The 26,739-nt window shown below is 39.2% G+C and overlaps 1 protein-coding gene across 3 annotated transcripts in view; it reads right to left on the reverse strand.

The window, feature by feature from the left end:
• Positions 1–3,926: 3,926 nt before the first annotated feature.
• The window catches only part of slf1 (SMC5/6 complex localization factor 1), a 92,952-nt gene continuing 70,139 nt past the window's right edge, over positions 3,927–26,739 (reverse strand). For all 3 annotated transcript variants that reach the window (XM_078397035.1, XM_078397034.1, XM_078397033.1), the window contains 2 exons: positions 24,989–25,071; positions 3,927–4,795 (listed from right to left, as the gene is read on the reverse strand). In XM_078397035.1, coding sequence (XP_078253161.1) covers positions 4,323–4,795; positions 24,989–25,071 — 556 coding nt within the window. In that variant the 3' untranslated portion in view covers positions 3,927–4,322. The remainder of the gene's footprint in view (positions 4,796–24,988; positions 25,072–26,739) is intronic.

Raw genomic sequence — 26,739 nt, forward strand, 5'->3', positions numbered from 1 at the left:
TGTAACCTGTGGAGGGTCTTTATGGAATTAATGAAAAACTAAGAATTTCGCCTTTACCAAAATTCATTTTTTCAATGAATATAAATCATGCAAGCAATTTAAAAAAACCTCATTTAAGGTGCAAGAATAATAGGCTGCAGTTAAAACTCAAAACTCATTCATAACATACACATTCCTTTATAATTTCTATTGGGCTGGATAATTCAGATCCTGGGCAGTTGCCAGGACTCACTACCCATCATCCCCAACTGGATGCTGCACTTAAGTTTTTCCAAATGTGAAGATTTTAATGAGCTGTCTGCTTACCTGATAGGCCTTTCCACCAGCAAATCTAAGGGAAACAAAGCTGAGGTGTTCTTAGCAGCTTGCAACCTATCAAAATATTAAAGTACTAAAAATAAAATGGAATGATTAATTTAATACAAATTAACAAAAAATTAAAAGAATACAGTAAAATAAGACAAGCGCTATTTTTTCTCCACAGGGTCAATGAACTGATTCTAACTTCAGCTCTCTTTTGCATAAAGCAGAGATAAAGACACAAGATGCACCAGCCCCTCCCCCCGTACAACAAGGTATATATATTTTTTAAAGCATGCTGGAAATCAGAAATGAAAATAGAAAATGCTGGAAACATTCAGCAGATCAGGCAGGGTCTATGGAAAGAGAAATAGAATTAGCATTTCAACCCTGAGAACCCTCGTCAGAACTGGGCAAGTCACTCTACTGCTGCAGTGAGCCCAAAGACAGCGTGGACAGTAAGATGCATCAGCTTCTAGTCCTCCAACTAATTTTGTGACACGTACCTTTCATGTTGCTTGCATGGCAACCCCAATGCACATTATTCTATGACCCAATTATCGCTCAGCACAATTTGACACATTAACTTTGAATTTAGAAAAGTTATATTTACTGCTATATACCAAAATGAAGACCATTAGAGTTGATTTTTAAAAGACAAAAGAGCCACAAGTATCTGACATAAACCAAATGATCAACTATCTTATAATTGAAAAAGTTATTATTTAAATTTTTTAATGTACAAGTTGTAAATCACGATTACAGAAAGATTGTGGCTTTCCATTGTTCCATCATTTTTCAATTATGATGATTATATGGCTCATAATGGATAATTCTTGAATGGTTAAAATAGAAAGCTTCATTGTAAAGATCGGCAGAACAGATTCAATTTTGGTTTTGTTCAAAGTCCAACATTTTAGTATTGCAAGTACAATTTATATAAAATTTATGTTATTTTTGATAAATCCATTTCAGCATGTAACAACTCTCAAGGGACATGAAAGTTATTAACCATCTCAGCCACACAGCTATCAATGAATCAGGGATACAAAGCATAGAATATTTATTATCAATATATAAAGCATAGAAATCTACACAGACATTGTGCACCAATTGTGTTTCTTAGTTGGCAGTGGAGGTCAGATCATTGCATCACAGAGGTGTTTGCACATAAATTGCATTTAAAATGTGGTTAAATGACTGCAGGATTTATGTTAGTCATAGGTTATAAGCATGCTACATTTATAAAAAAATCTTGGCAGTGACAAATGATGAGCATGTGAAATTGATATGTGGATAAACTTTTTGGAGTAATGCTTAAAAAATATATAAATACTGTTGGTGCACAGGGTTAGCTTTATTTGAGAACTATGGAGTTTTTAAGACTACTTCTGCTCAAAAAATGTCGAGCATATTTGAAAAAAAATCTCAAAGTGAGGCTGCATCTGTGGAGAGAAAAGGAGTAAATAATTCTGGCTATTTCCAACATCAGATTTTTGCTTTTCAATGCCCTCAACTGAATGAGGATATTCCTGTGAGTTGAAGGAGAAAGTTTGAATATGAGCATAATGCTGTATTAACACAATCACCAGAGAAATGTATTGACCCACCTGTCATCATTCAGTCCAAAGAATTGACTGGGACCAGAGAACTTCTCAGGAGCAAACTATACTTCGATTTAGATTTTATCGTGGCGATCCAAGACAATTGGGACTTGCAACAGGATCCCTTGAGCATGCACAATGCATACGTGGCTGACAGGCTCACGATTATGAACTTTTTATGCAAAGGAGTCAACAGCAGATTTCTCTTTTGAATGCTATTCAGATACCTTCTTTCAGTTACCATCAGGAACTTTGGGGTCTGTGTCCTCAGTTTGTTAAAAGCAAGTCTTATCAAGAGAATGTATCAGTAGTTTCCGATAACATTTGGAAATGGTTTGCACAGGAAAGGTGACACAATACCTATCCTTTCATGTTGTTCCTTTGCCTTCCAGGGACTCATATAGTCAGCCATGTACCATGGAAACAGACTCTTTGGCTCAATTTGTCTATGCTGACCAAGCTACCGCACCTGCACTAGTCTCACCTGGCCGAGTTCGGCACATACCCCTCCAAACCTTTCCTGTCCATGTACCTTTCTAAATGTCTTTCCAGAAGCAGAAATTAGTTTACATTTCTTCTGATTTAGTGTACTGCATTCCTGTTTACTGTGGCCTGTCACTTTAATTCACCGCCCCAGTCTAACTTTTCTGTTTGTGGTCTCCCGCAATGTTAATGAGGCCTAATGCAAACTTGAGGAACAATGACTTTAGGACTCATTACTAAATGCTCCAACTATAGGCCACTCACATTTGGTCTGTATTACAAGTGGCAGTTTCTGCCCATCTTCATTAGAGCTATTTTCTGGCCCACTGGGCATGGTCCATGACTTTACCATTAGGAACACATTACATAGCAGCAGCTTAATCTGATTTTAACTGCTACCTAATTGCAATATTGTCATCTAATGTCACCCTATTAGGGTGATTCACTTTGTTCTACACATGCTTTGCCCACCTTCTTTGTGACTTTAAATTAACTTTCTAATTCTCAGCATTTTTAGTTTTTAATTATTGCATAAGAAAGGTGTTGGTAGAGAGGCAGGGGTGTTGTTTAGGGCTTGACATGTTATTAAAAATTATGAAAAATTTAACTCCATGATTGGACAGGTTCCAGGCCAAGCATTTAAAAGGTTGGAGAGAACATCATATCTTTGAAAATTTCTCAATTTCTCAAGAAATTTGAACCATTGAATTTGAGTGCCGAATTTTCATGCTGTTGCTGATTGTTAAGAGGGGGAGTTTTGTTCAGGTAAGGAAAATCAGTTGTCTTATAATGGAAACCGTGTAGATCTGCTGCTTACATCTCAGGGATTATTTGGGGGATATTACTGGAAAATTTGTTCCATTTTTAAATTGTTTTGCTTTGAGGCTCAACATTAAGCTAACTTTACGCAAGATTTAGCAATTTCAAGTACAATTCTGTACACTTTTGCAAATTTAAAAAACTTGGCTAGTAGTTCTGACATTATACGTAGGCAGAAATAAAGATAGAACATATTCAACAGGTCAAGCAGCATTTTAGCAAGACCGAAAGCCTACATTTCAGATCAGTGACCTTTCAGCATTTCTTTAAAGATTCAGAATTTGCAAGTTTTATTTTTTGCATTTTGTCTACAATTTACAAAGCATATGCTGCAAAACAGAAATAGTATCATATGGATAAACTTAAAATCATCAACATTTGGCACCGCAGCTGAGAGAATGCTTAATACCCAGTTGATCGATAGCTGCTCTTTAATTACCAGCAATTTAAAGTAACAGATACAGGCCAGATTAGGCCAACTAGCTTTGTGAAGGGGTTTTCCCAATACAATGAAAAGTTACATTGAAAACAATGTCAAAAATTAGTTGGCACAATTCAAATAATATTAAATGGCCTGAGGTAGGTCAATAAATGCAATGAGGCAATGTATAAAGTAAACCCAAAAGTCTGTAAATATTGCATGTTCTCATTTTTAATGGATTTATTGCAAATAGGTCATAACATAAAAACACTGAAATAAATATTTAATTAAATTGCACTGTATTTAAATTATGTTAAGATTTACAACTGCAAAAATAGGGGGAAACAAGAGTTCATTGCACACAAACTTCCAACCATGACAACTTCAGTGTTATTATGTAATCAAATAACTGTATAGAGGTCAAGAAACATTATCTTACAAAGCATAGATATAAAGACCTAACATACATTACACCTTCTGCTCTCTATTGCCATGTAGTATTACATTATCAGGTTTCTCTGGGAGGCCATTCTTACTTTTGTCAGTTGGAGACTATGTAATAATTGCAAATAGGAGCTTCAGGTTTTCATGATTAAATACTTATCCCTTCAGAATTTCAATTTGGACTCTGGTTCCGAGCAACTTTCCATTTATTATAAAAAGCTGCAAATAAATTGTTCATTCCAAAATGAAAATTAAATAACACGAAGTGTTGATTCTAAGTGCAAAAGTAGCAATTCTGTATGCACTCCAAGTGTCATAGATCCATTCCTGACATTGCCAAGCATTTGCTGAATACAAGTCGGAAGTTCCTTGTATGCTTTTACATCTTCAGCATACTGCACCATCAGCTGGTCAGGAAAGGAATTAACTAGGCTCTCAAACCTATTCTTACCCAGAAATTGAACTATATTCAAAGATACATCGTTCATAATTTGACATATTAAGGGTAAATTATGATTTTCAATATAGCCTTTTAGTAACATCGACCAGAGATAAGCACAAAATTCATGTTCAGCAGGACTGATTTCATTATTAAAATTTCCAAACAGCCTTTTATTCTTGTTTTCAACTTCATTAATGGCAACAATATTTTCTTTTATCTTTGGAGAATTTATACTATTCAAGGGCCTTCTTCCAACATGGTCCTGTTGTAACAAAACAGCTCCTGTAAAAACAATAGCAGATAAACAGTGTCCTCTAAGCAAGAGAATTGAAACAAGTTTTATTTTTACCTTTGGGCACATTTGTGACTACCTTTGGCAGTAAGTATGCTGACCCAATTAATTTGCACCTGCTCAATATACAGAAAGTGCTCAGTACAGAGATGTTTTCAACATGAGACATTCTACGCATGTTGATTCATTCACTTGCTTCTAATGCTGAAACATTTCTCAATTTTAAAGTGTCATTTTCACTGTATTAATTTTAAGATCATTACAATTACACATTTTTACAGTGGCTATTTTTTTTTAAAAAGCCACACAATTGTCTTCCTAACATCAAAAGGAGCAAAAAAAGTGAGGATGAAACCTGCCAAAACAAGGCACATCCCCATGTAGATTATAGATTAATGTCACTGGTGGAGTTTTAGAAACTATTGTTAAAGCACTTGGAAAAACATGGATAGTTAGGGGAAATCAGCATGCATCTCTTTAGTCAAATTGGTATATTATTATAATAAAAAGGAACTGTAGATGTTGCTTTATACCAAAGATAGACAAAGAATACTGGAGTAACAGCAGATGTGGTGGCATGTTTGGAGAAAATGGATAGGAGACATTTCTGGTCGGGACCCTTCTTCAGACCCATTCCTATTATTGTCATGTGTTCCGAGATACACTTTGTTTATATGCGATCCAGTCAAACCAAGTGTAATGGCCAGAAGAGGTAGATTGGGACTATACCGTTAATTTATGAGAGGTCCATGTAGTAGTCCTCACAATTCAGACATCAGTGGGGAAGCAGTGTTGCTTGAACCTGGTGGTATGGGTTTCCAAGCTTTCATGACTTCTGCCCGACAGAAGAGGGGAAATGGATGGTTTGTGGGGTGGACTGGGCTATGATAGTGAAAAGATTTTCTAGATGAGGGAAATCTTTAACAGAATTCACTTAGGTCAGTAATGAGACCACTACACATCCTTGGACTCAATCACCAAATTTACAACTGACAGAGTTCTGCATTTAATTGAAAGTGAGGAGATTTCAAGAAGATATATATATATATATATATATAAACTGAATGTGCTGATGAAATTTAACGTTAAAAAAGCAAAATGTCACATTTTGATGGGAAAAGCAGGGAGAGATAAAGTACAGAAGGCATTTGACAATGTGCTTTGTGAGAGGCCAGTGCATAACTTAAGACTGGAGGAAGTGTTTTAGCATGGATTGAAAAGTCAAAATTAATGGGCCATGTTCAGCTTGGAAGGATGCAAGTTGTGGAGAAATCAGAGATCAGATCTAAGGCCTCATTTATTTACATTAATGACCTGGAGGGGGTGAAATGCAAGGCTTTCAAGTTTGCCAATGGCACAATATTGGTGAAAAGGCATGTAATGATAAGGATGTCGTGACTGCAAGACAGAATGACTGACTGGAGGACAAAACATGACAAATGGATTTCAATATAGCACCATGTACTTTGATGGGAGGAATGAAAAGACAGATTATCTAAATTAAGATAATTACAGAGGGATCCAGGTGTTTCCCTGCATAAATCACAAAAAGGTTAACAGGCAGACAGGTCCAACAAGTAATTGAGGAGGCAATCATCATTTTGACCATTTTTATTTGCAGAGGTTGAAGTTTTGAAAATAGGGAGGTTTTGTTAAAATTTTACTGGGCATTGGCAAAGCCACACTTTTTGGTCTATTTTATATAAATACAGTAGTAAAATTGGAGGCAAGCCAAAGGAGATTCACCAGGCTAATTTGTCGTTGTCCTGTCACGAGAGGCTATACTGTTTTTGTCTATATTCTTGGAGTTTATAAGAATGAGGGGTGACCTTATGCAAACAGACAATCCCAAGGAAGCTTGACAGGGGAGATGCTGAGGTATTTTCACAGGTTTGAAAGTCTTGAACTAGGCAACATAGTAATAAGGGGCAGGTCATTTAAAATGAGGAATTGAGAGATTTGTTTTTTGTAGAGGATGGTGTATTCCTTGAATTCGAAGGGTTGTGGAGGCTTGATCAATAGATGCATTTGAAGTGGAAGCTGATAATTGTGTTTTTTTTAAAAATCAGGGAATTAAAAAGATATGGGAAACTGGAAGAATACTCCCACTCCTATTTTCTAATGTTCTTACACACAGAGATCATGAACACATATCATTTAATGTATTATTTCAATAAGAAAGCAGTTAAAAGAAAAATAAATGTTTTATACATGGAGTTCAAAAACAAAGTTGTCACTATAAACTTTGGTAAAATTGGTTTGGTGACTCAACTTTGTCAATTTCTGGGCACCACACTTTAGGAAAGTTGTGTATACGAAATAAAGATGTAGCAGAGATTTAATGGAATCATTTCAGATGAGGGATTTTAATTAGAGAGACTGGAGGCATTAAGTCAGAGGAGTTAAGGAGGGATCTGATGGAAGGATTTAAAAATTGTGCAGGGTCACAGAAAGTTTAGATAGTTACTGTTCCCTTAGTGGAAGTGCCAGGAACTAGGCATAATGAAGGGAATTGGTAAAAGTATAAAAAGGAATATGAGGAAATGTTGACACATTTCCCAAACACGGGCAGGTGGGACGAGTGTAGCTGGGACATGTTGTTGGGAAGTGGGGCCGAACGGGGCTGTTTCCACACTGTATCACTCTATGACAACTGGTACATGTGCTGCCAAGGATTGTAGTTGAGGCAAATTCAACTGGGGGCTGGACGTACTGCAAAAGTAAAGCATTTTGAATGGCTATGGGGAAAGGACTGAGAAATGGGACCAGTTGTGCTGCTCTTGCATCACGCCGATTTGATTCAATGGACCAGATGCTATTTTCCAATGCAGTAACTTTTCTACAGTTCTACACATATGCTATTAAGATTAATAGCAGAATGTCTTAAATTGTTGCTGATTCAGACATTAGTAGGTCACATCTTAAGAGCTTAAAAACAGACCATCATTTTACATTTAGCATTGACATCTAGTGCAAGAGCAAAATAAGGGCCAAGGCAAATAGTTCTTGAAATCTGCTACATCATTCAATAAGATAATGAAGGGAATAGATAGAGTGGATGCACAGTCTTTTACCCAGAGTAGGGGAAATCAAGAATCAGAGACCATAGGTTTAAGGTGAGAGGGAAAAGATTTAATAAGAATCTGAGGTTTAACTTTTTCACACAGTGGGTATATGGAATGAACTAGGCCAGAGGAGGTAGTTGAGGCAGATACAATAATAACATTTAAAAGACATTTCGACAGGGACAGGGACAGAAAGGTTTAAAGGGATATGGGCCAAACTTGGGCAGATGAGAATAGTGTTGATGGGCAAGTTGGGACAAAGGGTCTGTTTCCATGCTATACAATAATAAATGACATCAACTAACCAAGGTTATTGAAAGAGGCAAGAGATGATTGCAGGGGTATTGACAAAGATCTATGTATTTTCTCTAGCCACAGGCAAGGTCCCAGAGGACCCAGAAGTAGCCAATGTTGTTTCTTTATTAAAGAAGGGAAGTGGAGAAAATCCTTAGAATTATAGGCCAGTGAGCCTCATGTCAATGGTATGGAGCTATTGGAGAGGATTTTTTTGTGGTAGAATTTACTTGCATTTGGGAGTGGGCTAATTAAGGACAGTCAGCATGGCTTTGTCCGTGACCAGTTACATCTTAAGAACTTGACCTTTTTTTTAGGTCATTAAGGTGATCAAAAGGGTAGGGCAGTGGATGTTTGTCATCATGGATTTTAGCAAGGCATTTGATACAAGTCCCTCAGGGTAAGCTGATGCAGAAGCTCAAGATGTATGGGATCCACAGTGACTTGATGTACGGATTCAGAACTGACTTACTCAAAGATAGATCATTGATGTGGAAGGATATTCTGGGTGGAGTTTCATGATCAGTGGAGTTCCGCACTGAATGCGCAGAGAGAGGTTTCAAGGAAAAGTCTGGGAACGACAGATCGGTGAACTTTACATGTGCTGGGACCGCTGTTGCTTGTGATATATTGTGACGTGGGCGTAAATGTAAATAAGCTGGTTAGCAAGTTTGCAGATTACACCAAAATTGACGGAGCTGCAGATAGTGAAGAAGTCTATTAAAACATACAGCAGAATATAAATCAACTGCAAACATGGACGGAGAAATACAGTGCCCTCCATAATGTTTGGGACAAAGACTCATCATTCATTTATTTGCCTCTGTACTCCACAATTTGAGATTTGTAATAGAAAAAAAACCCACATGTGGTTCAAGTGCACATTGTCAGATTTTATTAAAGGCCATTTTTATACATTTTGGTTTCACCATGTAGAAATTACAGCAGTGTTCATACATAGTCCCCCCATTTCAGGGCACCATAATGTTTGGGACACAGCAATGTCATGAAAATGAAATAAGTCATGTTTAGCATTTTGTTGCATATCCTTTGCATGCAATGATTGCTTCAAGTCTGCAATTCATGGACAGTTGCTGGGTGTCTTCTCTGGTGATGCTCTGCCAGGCCTGTATTGCAGCCATATTTAGCTTTTGCTAAATGGCGGCGCTGCCATAGCCGCTGCGGCTTACCTGCGGTCCATTTGTCTTTGTGTTTTTGTTGTTTTTTAAAATCTTAATTGTAGTTGTGATGTCGTGTTTTTGTGTTTGTGTACTATGTGTGTATGTGGGGGGGAGGGGGGGAACTGTAAAATTGTAAAGAGGTGTCCCTTCCGAACGGAGACCCGACCTTTGTTTTCTGGGTCGGGTCTCCGTTCCCGCTGCGGCCTACCATCGGCCCAACTCCTGGAGCTGGCGGCCTCCAGGGCTCCGGTTCGCAGAGTCCGCAGACCGGACTAACCATCAGTGGAGCCGGCCGTCCTCGGAGGCTGCGGGAGCGGCTGCGACTCGCCTTAGGCTCGGGCCGCGTGGATGCCGACATCGGGAGCTCCGGCAGCGGCAGCCACAACAACCTGACTGCGGGAGAAGACGGCAGGAGAAGGGAAAGACATTGTGGCCTTCCATCACAGTGAGGAGAGGACTGGAGGAGACTCACTGTGATGGATGTTTCTTTGATGGATGTTTCTTTTTTTGTGTGTTTTTGGGGTTGTGTAATTTTAATGCCTATTTAGTGCTTTTGTTGTTGGACTGTGGGTGACTGAATTTCATCCAATTTGGATGACAGATAAAGCTATCTTGAATCTCTTGAATCTTGACTTTGGGGGCTAGTACCCTTCAGTTCTATCTTCAGTATATACAAGGCATGCTCAATTGGGTTCAGATCGGGTGATTGACTTAGCCACTCAAGAATTGACCGTTTTTTACCTTTGAAAAACTCATTTGTTGCTTGAGCAGTATGTTTGGGATCATTGTCTTGCTTTAGAATGAACCGCCGGCCAATGGGTTTTGAGGCATTTGTTTGAACTTGAGCAGATAGGACATGTCGATATACTTCAGAATTCATTATGCTACTACCATCAGCAGCTGTATCATCAATGAAGATAAGTGAGCCAGTATCTTCAGCAGTCATACATGCCCAGGCCATAACACCCCCATCACTGTGTTTTACAGATGAGGTGGTAAGCTTTGGATCTTGGGCAGTTCCTTCTCTCCTCCATACTTTGCTCTTGCCATCACTCTGATATGTTAATCTTCGTCTCATTTCTCCACAAGACCTTTTTTCCAGAACTGTGGTTGTTCTTTTAAGTACTTCTTGGCAAACTGTAACCTGGCCATCCTATTACGTAGCCTCTGTATTTCTGTTCATTATGTCTTCTGCGGACAGTGGTCGTTGACAAATCCACACCTGAAGGTTTCTGATCTGTCTAACAGGTGTTTGGGTATTTTTCTTTATTATAGCGAGAATTCTTCTGTTATCAGCTGTGGAGATGTTCCTTGGCCTGCCAGTCCCTTTGCGTTCAATAAGCTCACCAGTGCTCTCCTTCTTCTTAATGATGTTTCAAACTTGATTTTGGTAAGCCTAAGGTTTGGCTGATGTCTCAAACAATTATTATTCTTGTTTCTCAGTCTCATAATGGCTTCTTTGACTTTCATTGGCACAACTTTGGTCCTCATGTTGATAAACCGCAATAAAAGTTTCCAAAGGTGATGGAAAGACTGGAGGAAAGACTAGCTGAGAGCTCTCTTTTACCTGCATTAAGGAGGCAATTAAACACACCTGAACAATTACAAACGCCTGCAAAGCCATGGGTCCCAAACATTATGATGCCCTGAACTGGGGGGACGATGTACAAACACAGCTGTAATTTCTACATGGTGAAACCAAAATGTATAAAAATGGCCTTTAATAAAATCTGACACTTTAACCACATGTGATTTTTTTCTATTACAAATCTCAAATTGTGGAGTATAGAGGCAAATAAATAAATGATGGGTTTTTGTCCCAAACATTGTGGAGTGAACTAGAGCAGATGGAATTTAATTTGAGCAAGTGGAATTTCAAATGAAAGGGAAAATAACAGTCAATGGCAGGAAACTTAACAGCATTGATCTTGGGTCCAAGTCCACAGCCTCTAAAAAGTAGCAATTAAAATAAATAGAGTGGTAAAGGTAGTTATTTGGTGCGTTTGCCTTCATTGGTTGGGGTATCAAGAGTAAGGAAGTTATATTACAGCTTTACAGGACTTTAGTCAACCCACATTTGGAGTTTTGTATGCAGTTCTGGTCATCCCATAACAGGAAGCATGTGGAGGCTTTGGAGAGGGTGCAGAGGTGGTTTACCAGAATCGAGGGTATTACTTATAAGGAGTGGTTAAGATATGCTTTGAAAGTTGTCTCTTGAACAGAGGTGCAGGAGATAACTGATAGAAGTATATAGACTTCTGAGAGGCATAGAAAGGGTAGAACCTTCCTTCCCCCCAAACCTGAAATGTTAAAGACTAGAGGGCATAACTTTAAGGGGCAAAGTTTACAGGAGATATGCAGGGTAAGTTGCTGCTGCGTTTAAAAAAAAATTAACATCGAAGGTGGTGAGTGCCTGGAATGCACAGAAAGGCACTGCGAGGAAAAGCCTGGAAACTACAGATCGGTGTGCTTTACATCAATGATGGTAAGTTATTGAAGGGGTGTCCAAAAGTCAGGATCTACATACATTTGTGAAAACAATGGCTGATTAGGGATAGCAAGCATGGTTTTGTGAACAATACAGAAATAATACAGGCCATTGCCAATTTTCCAGCAACTGGTGGTCCAGCACCACCTTTAATCCGGACAAAATTACAAGCGTGCACTTGAAATCCCATCGTCGACTGCAGAAGCTGACTTTACGGGCCATGATCTTGGCCGTTTTATTGCCATTCGACTCCAGAGGTCATGCCCTCTGTTGGTCCGGCAAAACGGATAATCCAGAATGGTTCTAGAACCAAGGGCGCTGGAAAATCAATGGTGGACCTGTAGTTGCAGTTTGGTAAGACTAACCAGGGCAGGACTCATACAATAAATGGAATGAGTGTTGCACAACAGAGAAACTGAGGGGTGCAAGTACATATTGCTTTGCTGGTGGTAACACAGGGTAGTGGGTAGACAGGGTAGTGAAGGTAGCTTTTGGCAGTTTCCTTCATTGGTCAATGTATTGACTATAGGAGTTAGGACATGTTTCAGCTGTACAAGATGTTGATACACCATATTTCAAACACTGTGTACAGGTCTGGTCACCCTCTTAGCGGAAGTCATTAAACTGAGAGTGTGCAAAAAAAAAAGGATGTTTTTACTAGATTACAAGCAGCTGGGTCTTTTTTTCCCCCTGGAGAGTAGGAGGCCGAAGCTTGAAGTTGTAAGACAATGAGGGGCATGGATAAGATGAATAGCCAGAGTACTTTCCCCAGAGTAGGGGAGTTTGAGACTCGATTGAAGCATTGGAATTGTGATACCTTGGATCATATAGGAATGACCAAAAAGAGATTAAACTGAAATTGTGATTTCAGAGTGCATTACGGTGGATAAATCCCCAGGGCTTGACCAAGTAAATCCTTGGACCTTGTGGGAAGTTAGAGAGGAATTTGTGGAGGCCCTTGCAGAGATATTTGCATAATTATTAGCCCCAGGAGAAGTTCTAGAAGATTGGAAGATGATTAATATTGTATTGTTATTGAAGAGAGGGTAGCAAGGACAAGCTAGGGAACAACAAGCTGGTGACATTGACATTAGTGGCGGTAGATTACTGGAGGGGATTCAAAGGGTCAGAATCCATCAGAATATGGATCAGCATGGATAAATTAAGGACTGTGAGCATGGGAATTTGTGCCTCACAAATCCAAGAGATTTTTTTTGAAGAAGTCATTAAGAATGATGAGAACAGGGCAGTGGACGTTGTCTATATGATCTATAGTAAGGTCTTTGACAAGGTCCCACATGGTAGGCATGTTTAGAAAGTTTGAAAGGGTGCAGAAGAAATTCACCAGGATGTTACCTCGGCTTGTGAGCTTGAGTTATAGGGAGAGATTGGACAGGCTGGGACTTTTGCTTTGAAGTATAGGAAGCTGTAAGGTGACCTCATTTGCAGTGTACAAGATAATGAGGGGCTTGGATAAAGTGAACCTTCCCATAGCCTTTTTCCTCCCAGATTCTACAACTAGAAGTCATATGCTTAAGGTGAGAAGGGATAAATTTAAAAGAGGGATCTCGGGGGCAACATATTCAACTCAGTAGAAGCCTGTGTCATATCTGGAATAAGGTGGCAGATGAAGCTACAGAAGCTGATACAATTATCATATCATATCATATCATATATCATATATATACAGCACGGAAACATTTTGAATATTAAAAGACATTTGTACAGATATGAATGCCAAGGGTTAGAACCAAATGCAGGTAAATGGGATAAGCCCAATTTGTCAACTTGTTCAGATCATGTGATAGGAGTAGGATTATGTCATTCGGCCTGTCAAGTCTACTCTGCCATTCAATCATGGTTGATTTATCCATACCTCCTAACCCCATTCTCCTATAAGATCATGTGATATGAGTAGAATTAAGTGAGATTAAGTTCAGCATTGACAAGATGCGCTGAAGGGCCCATTTTTATACTGTACAGCTCTGACTCTGGAGAGCATAGGTTCAAGGTGAAACATTTAAAAAGAGATGCAGAGTGTTGGGCGGGCAACCTTTTCCACAGCGAGGTTCACAGATGGACCGAGCTTCCAGAGGAAGTAGTAGGGGAGAGCACAATTGCAACTTTAATTTTTTTTAGATAGATTAATGGATAAGAAAGGTTGAGGGATCTGGGCCAGGCGTAGGGAGATGAAACTAGCTTGGTTAAGCAACTTGATTGGCATTTGACAAATTAGGCCAATGGGTCCCTTCCCATGCTGTATAGTTCTCTGATTCTATGTCACGTCTTCTTTTGTCACGTCAATGGGTTCAAAACCTGTAAAGATAATGAATCTGCAAAAATAACTTAACGTATGCTAATAGGAAACCATTATAGTTGTAAATTGACAATGCTATCTCTGATTATTCAGTCCTTCAATTTTCTTTGTTATTGAGATTGACCGCTACATCTGCTTTTATAATTTCACTGGTGTTACTCAAATTCAGATTATCTAACACATGTTGCATTTAAATGTTGGGACTTCTGAAATCAGAAAAGGAAAGGCATGAACTCGAACCAGATTCGGTGCCAAAGCACACAATTTGGCCCACTCGCATAATTAATGAACTGGAACAAGTGTCTTGAGAAGCCAGAAGGGACCAAAATTTGCAAGTGTCCACAAGGCTGAATACATTTTACAAAGGCTTATTAATGCAGGACTTTATTGAAAAAGTAATCAGCACTTCTATATCCTTTTCCTTCAGAGAACCCACGATTTAATGAGCTATGATAATTAAGACCGAAAAAAAATGGCAATAAACCCATGGTTTTAACATTTTACTAAATAGTCATTAAACTGTGGGGGCTGAAAGAATTCAGCAAAACTTATTTTTGCACTAGCAACTGCAACTGAATTGTACAAGATGCACTGTAAACTCACTGATAACATTAAACAACTAGGTACAGCTAACAGCAGTATCAAAAACCAAAGTGTATTAAGTTAAAATCAGATTTATTCTACATAGGCCAGCAGAACACACGTTCAAAGCAACAAAAATAGTCCCCTCCCTCTTTTTAAGTGACAAAATATTTGTACTTTCTAAACTGTGCCGCACTGAAAAAAAGGGTAATGATATTGTCTCATTGTTGAAACCAATCGAAATAAGTCTGGATATTGGCTTAAAAAATAAAGTGCTGGAGGAACTCATTGTGTCATGCAATATCTGTGGAAGGAAATGGACAGACAACATTTTGGGACCCTTCTTCAGACCAGTCTTTTGTCCATTGCCTCCACAGATGCTGCCGACCTGCTAAATTCTTCCAGCACTTGATTTTTTTTCCTCAAGGTTTCAGCATCTTGCATCTCTGGATGTTAGTTTGTTAGCTGGCTGCCAAATAATTTAAGTTTATAAGATGCATGTGTGAATTTACCATACAGTTTCCGTGACAGAGGACAAATCTGTAATATGGTGATCAGGTGGATAAGCAAAGCACTCATGTTAAAAAACAGAATTGCAAGAATATACCAAGTTAAAATAACCAACAGGGGGCAGGAGAGTACCTTAGATTAAAAGTGTTCAAAAATCAGTCAGTACAGCTTTAATACTGAAGCTGGTGGTTGCTAGATCTGGAACATATCAGGGGAACTCTACGCATGAGCTTACCATGGTGTTTTTCCCTGGAGTATGTGCCCTAACTGCATAAAACATGTCAATGTCCTATTATATTATTTGATGCAACTGTATGCGTGAACCAAACTCAGTTGGAGGTATTGAAGAATACAGATTTGCTATTACGCCTCACATAGTGAAATCTAAATATGTAGAACTGCTAATAAAAGATAAATAATCTGGATTGGTTAAAAGTGCTGGTAAGTTTCAGGGCTCCCAAACTATCTAGCCTTGCTTCGCTGTTCACTTCCTGGATGCTCTCTATGTCTGGCTTGAAGAGTTCCGAGTCAGGCACCTCAGCTGGAACTTGTTGGGTAAAGCTGCAAGGACGGTTGCCTTGAGTCTCCACGCTCTTGCTGGCATATGGCTTCATAGGAAAAGGGTTCATTCGTGATCGTGTCACTTAAACAAGTGATCGTCCATTCTATTGAAAATCTTAAATTCTATATTTTAGAATTTAGATTTAGAGATACAGCGCGGAAACAGGCCCTTCGGCCCACTGAGTCCGCGCCGCCCAGCGATCCCCGCACATTAACACTATCCTACACACACTAGGGGCAATTTTTACATTTTACCCAGTCAATTAACCTACATACCTGTATGTCTTTGGAGTGTGGGAGGAAACCGAAGATCTCGGAGAAAACCCACGCATGTCACGGGGAGAACATACAAACTCCGTACAGACGGCACCCGTAGTCAGGATCGAACCTGAGTCTCAGGCGCTGCATTCGCTGTAAGGCAGCAACTCTACCGCTGCGCCACCGTTATAGTTATTGTTAATAATCTATTACAAATGTTAAAATACATATTTAATAGATTAATGCAGGATGCTCCAAAACTAAATGTGCTGCAATTACTTGATTTTCATAGTATCATGACGTCATATGACATGGAAACGGTCCTATCGGCCCACAATTAGGCACAGATTTACACAAATCTCAATTTTTTTCTTCCAACATTTCCATTATCTAATCCCAGATTCTGTTACTCACAGCACAGCAATTTATCAAGTCCAATTGACCTATCGACCTGCATAATTGTGGGATGTGGGAGGAAACATGCATCCCGAGTCATAATCAGCACTCAAGGTTAACATTGCATTTAGATCATTGGAGCTGTGAGGCAGCAATTCTACTCATTGTATCACCATTTCCAGAATAAAGTTTAAATGTTTTACATTTCAGTTTCATGTTTTTTTCCAAAAATCAATCTTTCAGTAATCTCCCATACTATTTAAACAAAGAGGAGTAACAAAACATGTCCTCTGTACTTCCCACCCTTCAATGTTTGACCTGTATCACACACACAAAATTAAACCATTGAATTTCCAGCATTTATTAAAACAAAATTAAAACATTAATCATCTTTTCTGTTATAACTTTTGGTTCCCAAAATATTACGTTATACGAATTGTTAGACAAGCATGATAATTGGTAAATTTGAAACCTATGTTCAAGTACCCTGGACCTTGCTCAAGTTTACCTTCCTTTTACATTGCAGAGTCAGAGAGCTAGAGACAAATTGGGAACAGTTCACCAATGCATTCTTCATGACAAGAGGAGTTGAGTATAGGAGCAAAGAGGTCCTTCTGCAGTTGTACACGGCCCGAGTGAGACCACACCTGGAGTACTGTGTGCAGTTTTGGTCTCCAAATTTGAGTAAAGACATTCCTTGCTATTGAGGGAGTGCAGCGTAGGTTCACAAGGGTAATTCCCGGAATGGCGAGACTGTCATATGCTGAAAGACTGGAGCGACGGGGTTGTATACACTGGAATTTAGAAGGATGAGAGGGGATCTTATTGAAACATATAAGATTATTAAGGGATTGGACACGCTAGAGGCAGGAAACATGTTCCCAATGTTGGGGAAGTCCAGAACCAGGGGCCACAGTTTAAGAATAAGGGGTAGGTCATTTAGAACGGAGATGAGGAAAACCCTTTTCACTCAGAGAGTTGTGAATCTATGGAATTATCTGCCTCAGAAGGCAGTGGAGGCCAATTCTCTGGGTGCTTTCAAGAGAGAGTTAGATAGAGCTCTTAATGATAGCGGAGTCAGGGGGTATGGGGAGAGGGCAGGAACGGGGTACTGATTGTGAATGCCATGATCACATTGAATGGCGGTGCTGGCTCGAAGGGCTGAATGGCCTACTCCTGCACCTATTGTCTATTGACCATCACGGCGTGACCACGGTTACTGAGATGACAGTGTTCATAAAAATTCTCCTCGATTCTTTTACTCCTCAAGTTAATATTTTACAGTGAAAGCTTAGACAATTTACAGACTATTCTAGTCATTTGCCCAAACTGCCACCTTACATTATTACTTTTTTAAAATACTATTTAAAATGGGAAGATTACCACCTTATTGGGCGGGCATTTGCATGGCATACCACCAAATCAGGTGAAAAGAACTTCTTACAATTTTAGAAAAGTGTTCGAGGTGCTAAACTTTGTATTCAAAGATGGTACAGAAGAATTCAACAGAGGTCAAGTAAATTCTCCCAGCATCCTGATACACTTTGAGCAACACCATTAAAACTGAATACACGTTAACTATTTCTTTTTTTCAAAAAAGGGATACAGCATAAAAACAGGCCCTTCAGAACACCGTTCGCAGCGACCAATGATCACCCATTCACACTTGTTCTATCCTACACACCACAGACAATTTACAAAAGCCAATTAACCTTCAAATCTGCACATCTTTGGAATGTGGGAGGTAACCGGAGCATCCGGACAAAACCCATGCAGTTACAGGAAGAACATAAAAAAATCCACACAGACAGCACCCATAGTCAGGATCAAACCTGTGTCTAGGACGCTGTAAGGCAGCAAGTCTACTGCTGCGCCACTGTGCCGTTCTGTGATGCTAGTGTGACCTTAATAATGCAACCTTTGCTGCTTTCCTTTATTGTGGTGACAAATCCTTAATGGGTCTGTAGGAGGCATTTACGCTTAATTTAGTTACTGTCTTTGTATTATGGCTATGTTTAATATTTCTAGTTTCTGTCCTTTTTGCATGCTTGTGGGTGTGAATTGATACGTAATGGGGAATGTCATCATGGGAGGAGGCTAGCATGGCGACTGAGATTGTGGGTCAGTTTAGTCTCGGAGGTTGGAGGGAATACAGTTCTTTACCACACTCGCGCCAGTCACACTCATGACTGCCACACTCGCACCAGCTACACTCACAAGAACCACACGGTAATGACTACATGAATTTTACTGTATTGTTTGAAGAAACAGTTGATAAGAACGAAAGGTTATGAATCACTCTTTGATTTGTGCTACTTTAATAAAGACTAATTAATCAAGAAAAGGCGTTTGGAAGAATCGGTTTTGTTATCTCTAAGTGCGGTGTGTGCGTAAGCTATACCTCCATTCCATCCCCGAGCAGTAATGGCTATCGAAGTTGGACTTTGAGAAGGTATAGAAACTGTCATTACAACAGAGTAAAGAACTTCTCTGAGTGGAGTAAAGCAAAAACCTATTCTAACAGAAGAATCTAAGAAAGACTTGTTCTACAAGCAAAATTCGATTCAACAGTGGATTTGAAGAAGCTGAATCTCTGCCAGAGATTAGAGCTGAAATCCTGGAACAAAGAATCTGCCAGTCGAAGGCAAATTGACTCAGTCTACACCTGGATAATTAGAAGATTGAAGACTTCATTAACCGGGAACCGTGAGTAGACGACTGTTTAGTCGTAATTTTAAGATCATCCTGAATTGCTTCACATTGACAGAGGAATACGGACGAGAAGCCGGAGCAAATGGAACAAAAGGAGACGCCAGCGACGAGTGATGTTGCTGCCTCACCTCAGTTAAATGCACATATTGGGGCTAGAGTAGAAACCTGTATTTTCTCCATCTTACCAGTACAGGTAAGGAGCAGCGAAGGGAATACAGTGTTGCAAACATATGCATTTTTGGACAGTGGAAGTTCAGCTACCTTAGGCACAGAAAGCTTGATGAGAAGGCTGAACGTTACAGGAGAAAAGATTAAGCTTCTCTTGAACACCATGAATGGTCAGAAATGCTACAATAGTTATCATATCACAAGTATGGAAATATCTAGTCTGGAGGAAGACAATTTTATGCAGATATATCTGATGTGTTTACACAAGAGACTATGCCCGTCTCTCATCCAAATATACCTAAGCAAGAAGACTTGGAAAAATGGCCTTACTTGAAGGATGTCAAGATACCCAAAATAAATTCTGATATCGACCTACTTATCGGAACGAATGCTTTGAAGGCATTAGAACCTAGAAAGGTTGTTACCAGTCAAAGAGATGGACCTTTTGCCGTGAGAACCATACTTGGATGGGTTATCTATGGCTCCTTGAGAAGGAACAAAGGCAGGAAAAGGAATAACTATACTGCTGCTGCCATTAATCAAATATCTATTGTAAATCTAGAGGAGTTGTTGACCAAGCAGTATAATCACATCACGACTTCAATGAAAGAACCAGTAAGGAATCAGAAGAAATGTCCAGAGAAGTAAAATTTTTGGAAATTATGAATCACTCAGTAAAGATGATAGAAGGACATTATTGCCTAGACTTACCTTTTAAACAAGAAAGGGTTAGTCTGCTGAATAACCGTTGCATTGCAGAACAACGTATTCAGAATCTGAGATGCAAGTTTGGCAAGTATACGAAATTTCATGATGAATATACATCTTTCCACAGAGATGATTGATAATGGTTATGCCGAAAGGGTGCCAGAAGACCAGCTGAATCGAAGTGATGGAGAGCTTTGGTATATCCCACACCATGGGGTGTATCATTCAAAGAAAGGAACATTAAGAGTGGTCTTTGAATGTGCGACAATCTTTAAAGAGACATCACTTAAATGCCAGCTGCTACAAGGTTCAGACCTAACTAACTCACTCATTGGAGTTCTCATCAGATTCAGGCAAGAGCCGGTTGCTTTGATGGCGGATATGAAAGCAATGTTTCATCAGGTCAAGGTATCGGAAAAGCATTTTGACTATCTCCAATTTCTGTGGTGGCCTGACGGTGATGCGCAGCAAGATCTTGTGGAATACCGGATGAACGTACATCTTTTCAGCGCCGTGTCATCACCAAGTTGTGCAAACTTCGCATTGAGGAAAACCGCTGAGGACAATGAAGCTCATTTTTCTGAAGAAGTGGCAAACACAGTAAAGAGCAATTTCTACGTGGACGATTGTTTAAAAACCATGTCTACGGAACAAGAAGCAATTCAAATGGTAAAACATTTGACTTCCCTCTGCAAAAAGGGAGGATTCATGCTATCGAAATGGATTAGCAACAGCCGTGCTGTATTGGAAACCATTCCACGAGATAACAGATCCAAAGAGACCAGGGAGTTGGATTTGGACAAAGACAATCTACCCAGGGAGAGAGCATTGGGATTGCACTGGTGCGTTGAAACGGATGTGTTCGAGTTCAGAATTTTGAGTCAGGATCGACCATGTACAAGACGGGGCATTCTGTCCGTGATTGGTTCTGTTTACGACCCTTTGGGATTTCTTGCACCATTTACACTACCAGCCAAATTAATTTTGCAGGATCTCTGTAAGAAGAAACTTGGATGGGATGAGAGTATAACGCAAGTCTTCTCTCAGTGATGGACAGAGTGGTTAGAAGATCTTAACAAGATCTCAGAATTCAGAGTGGCACGGTGTGTATGAAGCCTACAAACTTTGGTTGAATCAAATATACACAGCTGCATCACTTTTCTGACGCAAGTGATTACGGTACTGTTTCATATCTGAGATTGGAAAATGATAACAATGAAGTACATGCTGCATTCTTAATGGGAAAGGCCAGAGTGGCACCATTGAAGCAAATGACGATTCCCAGGATGGAGCTTGCAGCCGCAGTCGTAGCTGTCAGAATTGACATATTGCTGCAAAAAGAACTGCAGCTTTAGCTGGAGGAATCTACCTTCTGGACTGATAGCATGACAGTGCTTAGGTACATCAACAATGAAAATAAACGCTTCCTAACATTTGTCGCAAACAGGATCTCTTTTATAAGGGATGCTACTAATGTATCACAGTGGAAGTATATTAATACAAAGGACAATCCTGCAGATGAAGCCTCTAGAGGATTAACAGCAGACCGCTTCTTAAGCAGTAAGAGATGGATCAGTGGGCCAGAGTTTCTCTGTAAACCAGACCAAGAATGGCCAAAGTTTAACCTGGAAACTGAAATCTCTGCTAGTGTTCCGGAGATCAAGCAAGACATCTTAGTGAACGCCATTATGAAGGATCCATTGGATTCAACAAACTATTTAATTACCCGTTTCTCATCATGGAATAAGTTGAAGACTGTGGTGGCTTGGTTCCTTAAATTAAAAAAATGCTTTGCAGTGGACTCGTAAGAGAAAGGAAACTCGGGCTACTATGAGTAGCTTTGAATCGGATCCTGGCAAGCTGAAAAGGTTGACAAAGAGATGCAAGTCTTAAGGCATCATACCGGGGACAGTGTTTAAGTCCGGATGATCTTTTTCAGGCAGAAAATACAGTTATCTCTTTCTGTCTAGGACAACAATACAAGGAAGAACTATCAGCATTACAAGCTGGTGAACATGGTGTTAAAAGAAATAGTCACTTATACAGGCTTGATCCGATACTGGATAAAGGACTTCTGAGAGTAGGTGGTCGCCTAAGTAAACTAGCGATGCATGAAGAAGCTAAGCATCCTATTATTCTCTCGAAGGACTTTCATATTTCAACATTGCTGTTACGATATATTCATGAGCAGGTCGGACATGGAGGAAGAAATCACATGTTGTCAAAACTTCGTAAAAAATATTGGATTGTCAAAGGTAACTCCGCTGCAAGAAAGGTTATAAAGAATTGTGTTGTGTGCAAGCGTCAGCGAGGAAGCGTTGGAGAACAGAAAATGGCAGACTTGCCTCTGGAAAGGATTCAACCTGATAATCCTCCATTTACAGAGGTAGGAGTTGATTATTTTGGTCCTATTGAGGTCAAAAGAAGACGATGTCTGGTGAAAAGGTATGGTGTAATCTTCACTTGCATGGCTAGTAGAGCGGTACATCTTGAAATTGCATCTACACTTGACACAGACTCCCTGTATTCATGCATTACAAAGATTTATTTGTCGACGAGGTCAAGTTCTATCGTTAAGATCTGATAATGGTACGAATGGAGCAGAAAGAGAGTTGAGAGAAGTGCTTAAAGGCTTGAATCAGAACAAGATCCAGAATGATATGCTTCAACAAGGGATATGATGGTACTTTAATCCCCCAGCGGGATCCCATCACGGCGGTGTTCGGGAAAGATTGATTCACATGGTTCAGAATGTGCTGCACTGTTCTTAAACAACAAATTCTGGATGAGGAAGGATTGCAAACTTTGTTTTGTGAAATTGAAGCAATTTTGAATGACCAACCCATTACCAAGAGTTCTGATGATCCGAGTGACCTGGAAGCACTTACACCAAATCATATTCTTTTATTGAAAACCAAGCCAATGTTACCACCTGGGCTCTTTGTAAAGGAAGATTTGTATGTTAGACGCAGATGGAGATAGGTACAATATATGGTGGACCTTTTTTGGACACGATGGACACAAGAATATTTACCTCTAATTCAAGAACGTCAACGATGGTTGAGAGGGAAAATAAATTTGATTCCAGGTGATATCGTCTTGGTGGTTGATTCTACCTAAGTTCTTGGTTGATGGGCAGGATACTGGAGATCATGCCAGATGTTAAAGGTTTTGTGCGTACTGTACGACTTCACACTAAGGACAACATCTTGGTAAGACCGATAACCAAGATATGTCTGCTTCTAGAAGGTGAAGAAGTTTGAAGAATCGCTAAAGAAGTTTGAATGCCAACATATAATGCATATTACTTTTGTTTTTGATAAATATTAAGCTTTTATAGCTCCTTTTGGTATCTATTGGTAATTGCTTTGTCATATACGCAGAACAATCAGGGGCCGGTATGTAGGAGCCATTTACGCTTAATTTAGTTACTGTCATTGTATTATGGCTATGTTGAATATTTCTAGTTTCTGTCCTTTTTGCATGCTTGTGGGTGTGATTTGATACGTATTGGGGAGTGTCATCATGGGAGGAGGCTAGCGTGGCGACTGAGATTGTGGGTCAGTTTAGTCTCGGAGGTTGGAGAGAATACAGTTCTTTAACACACTCGCGCCAGTCACACTCACGACTGCCACACTCGCGCCAGCTACACTCACAAGAACCACACGGTAATGACTGCATGAATTTTACTGTATTGTTTGAAGAAGAAACAGTTGATAAGAACGAAAGGTTATGAATTACTCTTTGATTTGTGCTACTTTAATAAAGACTAATTAATCAAGAAAAGGCGTTTGGAAGAATCGGTTTTGTTATCTCAAAGTGCGGTGTGCGCGTAAGCTATACCTCCATCCCATCCCCGAACAGTAATGGCTATCGAAGTTGGACTTTGAGAAGGTAGAGAAACTGCCATTACAGGGTCGAAATTACCTTCAAATTAAACACTAAAAATTAACAATATCATGCTGTTTCTAAATAAACAAACTCTAAATTTTTGATTTAAATACTGAAGGAAAACAAAATATACTTGGATAGAGGAGAAGGGTGGGGTCAGGAAGAAAGGGGAATAGGTCGAGGGAGTAAGATATAGCTGAAAAGAAACTTATGAGATCTGGTCAATGCTATATTTAAAAAATCTGCGGGGAAGTAGGAATTAATGTGGTGAATGGAATGTGAACAGTACAGCAGCTAATTCTACTAAAGTTGCATTGCTCCAGTGACCTTCACAGACATCCACATGGAGTTTGCACTCTCCCTGTGGCCACATGGTTTTCTCTCGGATTCTATACTGGTCAAAGTCATGTTATTTACTTATTTCACATTTCCTTCATCGGTACCTTCTCCTAATTTTGAATTTGCGATACTTTGAGATTGTTCCATTACACCCAACCAATTAACAAACAGATCTGCTAGATTCAAGCCCATTAAGTAAATAAAAATGTCAATCCCCATTAGTTTTCAAAATTTGAACAGATGACATATGAAACTTGGGAACATTGCTCCAGAAACTGTCAAATATGGGATTATGAAGGTCATCAAATTATGAAGCACATCAAATGATCATGTTAAAATGGTCAAAATTCTTTACTCCAAATTGTAATCCAAATTCAGATTAATGGCAAGTGGAATAAAAATTGGTTGTAGCAAGAGAATACCATAGTTTCAATCTTAGAACCATTTTAGTAACATTTCTAGTACCTCGATAAAACTATTCATGTTCTTCCCAAAATAGGATTTTAGTTATAAAATAACTATTTTAGTTATAAAATAACTAGTCAAAAACAAATGAAGGTTTAGTAAGAATTATGTACACACACATGCAGAGGCCTTTATTACAACAACTCCCTTTTAGTTGTATGATTTAGATTGCATTGTATGGATAAAATGTAACTGTAATTCCCTCAAGTCCAAAGGGTCTGATGATAAAGTTATACTTCAATTCTTACCTTTTAAGTTCTTTAGCTGATTAGATTCAGTTTCAGTTTCCAAACAATTAACCTTCTTTGTTGATAATGGAAGATGTGGCTCCCTAATATATAAAAAAATACAAAATGTCACAACATACTAAAACACACATACACAGAAAGAGAGGATTATGCTTACACTAAGACACGAAAAGGCATGTTTGGAGTATAAATGGAGACACACATTGGTTCAGCTAAATATTTTAACTTCCTGATGTTAATGACAACATACAACAGATTGAAAGTAAACAATGGGCTCTTAACCAAATGCTGCTAGCATACGACTAGGCTACTACACATTTATGTGTATGTAACAAATAAACGACTATTGACTATTGACTATTGACTGATTTGAGCCTGCTAATGGATTATTTCCATTTGGGGCATTTAGGTGGGCTTGTCGTGAATTACTGTTCCACTGAGAAGTCCCAAGTATAACTGAACAAAGTAATTTCCAAATCTCTATTTATCAGATATGCAGTGCCTTCCATAATGTTTGGGACAAAGACTCATCATTTATTTATTTGTCTCTGTACTGCACAATTTGAGATTTCTAACAGAAAAAAAAAAATCACACGTGGTTTAAGTGCACATTGTCAGATTTTATTAAAGGGTATTTTTATACATTTTGATTTCACCATGTAGAAATTACAGATGTGTCTAGACATAGTCCCCCCATTTCAAGGTACCATTATTTTTGGAACACATGGTTTCACCGGTGTTTGTAATTGCTCAGGTGTGTTTATATGCCTATTTAATCACATTTGGAAACTTTTATTGCTGTTTATCAACATGAGGACCAAAGTTGCACCAATGAAAGTCAAAGAAGCCATTATGAGACTGAGAAACAAGAATAAGAGATATCAGCCAAACCTTAGGCTTACCAAAATCAACTGTTTGGAACATCATTAAGAAGAAAGAGAGCACTGGTGAACTTACTAATCACAACAGGACTGGCAGGCCAAGGAAGATCTCCACAGCTGATGACAGAAGAATTCTCTCTATAATAAAGAAAAATTCCCAAACACCAGTCCGACAGATCAGAAACACTCTTCAGGAGTGAGGTGTGGATTTGTCAATAACCACTGTCTGCAGAAGACTTCACAAACAGAAATACAGAGAGTACACTGCAAGGTGCAAACCACTGGTTAGTCACAAAAATAGGATGGCCAGGTTACAGTTTGCCAAGAAGTACTTAAAAGAGCAACTACAGTTCTGGAAAAACATCTTGTGGACAGAAGAGACGAAGATTAACTTATATCAGAGTGATGGCAAGAGCAAAGTATGGAGGAGAGAAGGAACTGCCCAAGATTCAAAGCATACCACCTCATCTGTGAAACACGGTGGTGGGGGTGTTATGGCCTGGGCATGTATGGCTGCTGAAGGGCCTGGCTCACTTATCTTCAGTGATGATACAAGTGCTGATGGTAGTAGCATAATGAATTATTCTTCTTGCAAATTCTGAAGTGTATTCTGAATTCTGAAGTGTATAGACACATCCTATATGCTCAAGTTCAAACAAATGCCTCAAAACTCATTGGCCGGCAGTTCATTCTAATGCAAGACAATGATCCCAAACATACTGCTCAAGCAACAAATGAGTTTTTCAAAGGTAAAAAACGGTCAATTCTTGAGTGGCAAAGTCAATCACCCGATCTGAACTGAATTGAGCATGCCTTTTATGTGCTGAAGAGAAAACTGAAGGGTACTTGTCCCCAAAACAGGGATAAGCT

This window comes from Rhinoraja longicauda, chromosome 3, assembly GCF_053455715.1.
Source record: "Rhinoraja longicauda isolate Sanriku21f chromosome 3, sRhiLon1.1, whole genome shotgun sequence".
NCBI lineage: Eukaryota > Metazoa > Chordata > Chondrichthyes > Rajiformes > Arhynchobatidae > Rhinoraja > Rhinoraja longicauda.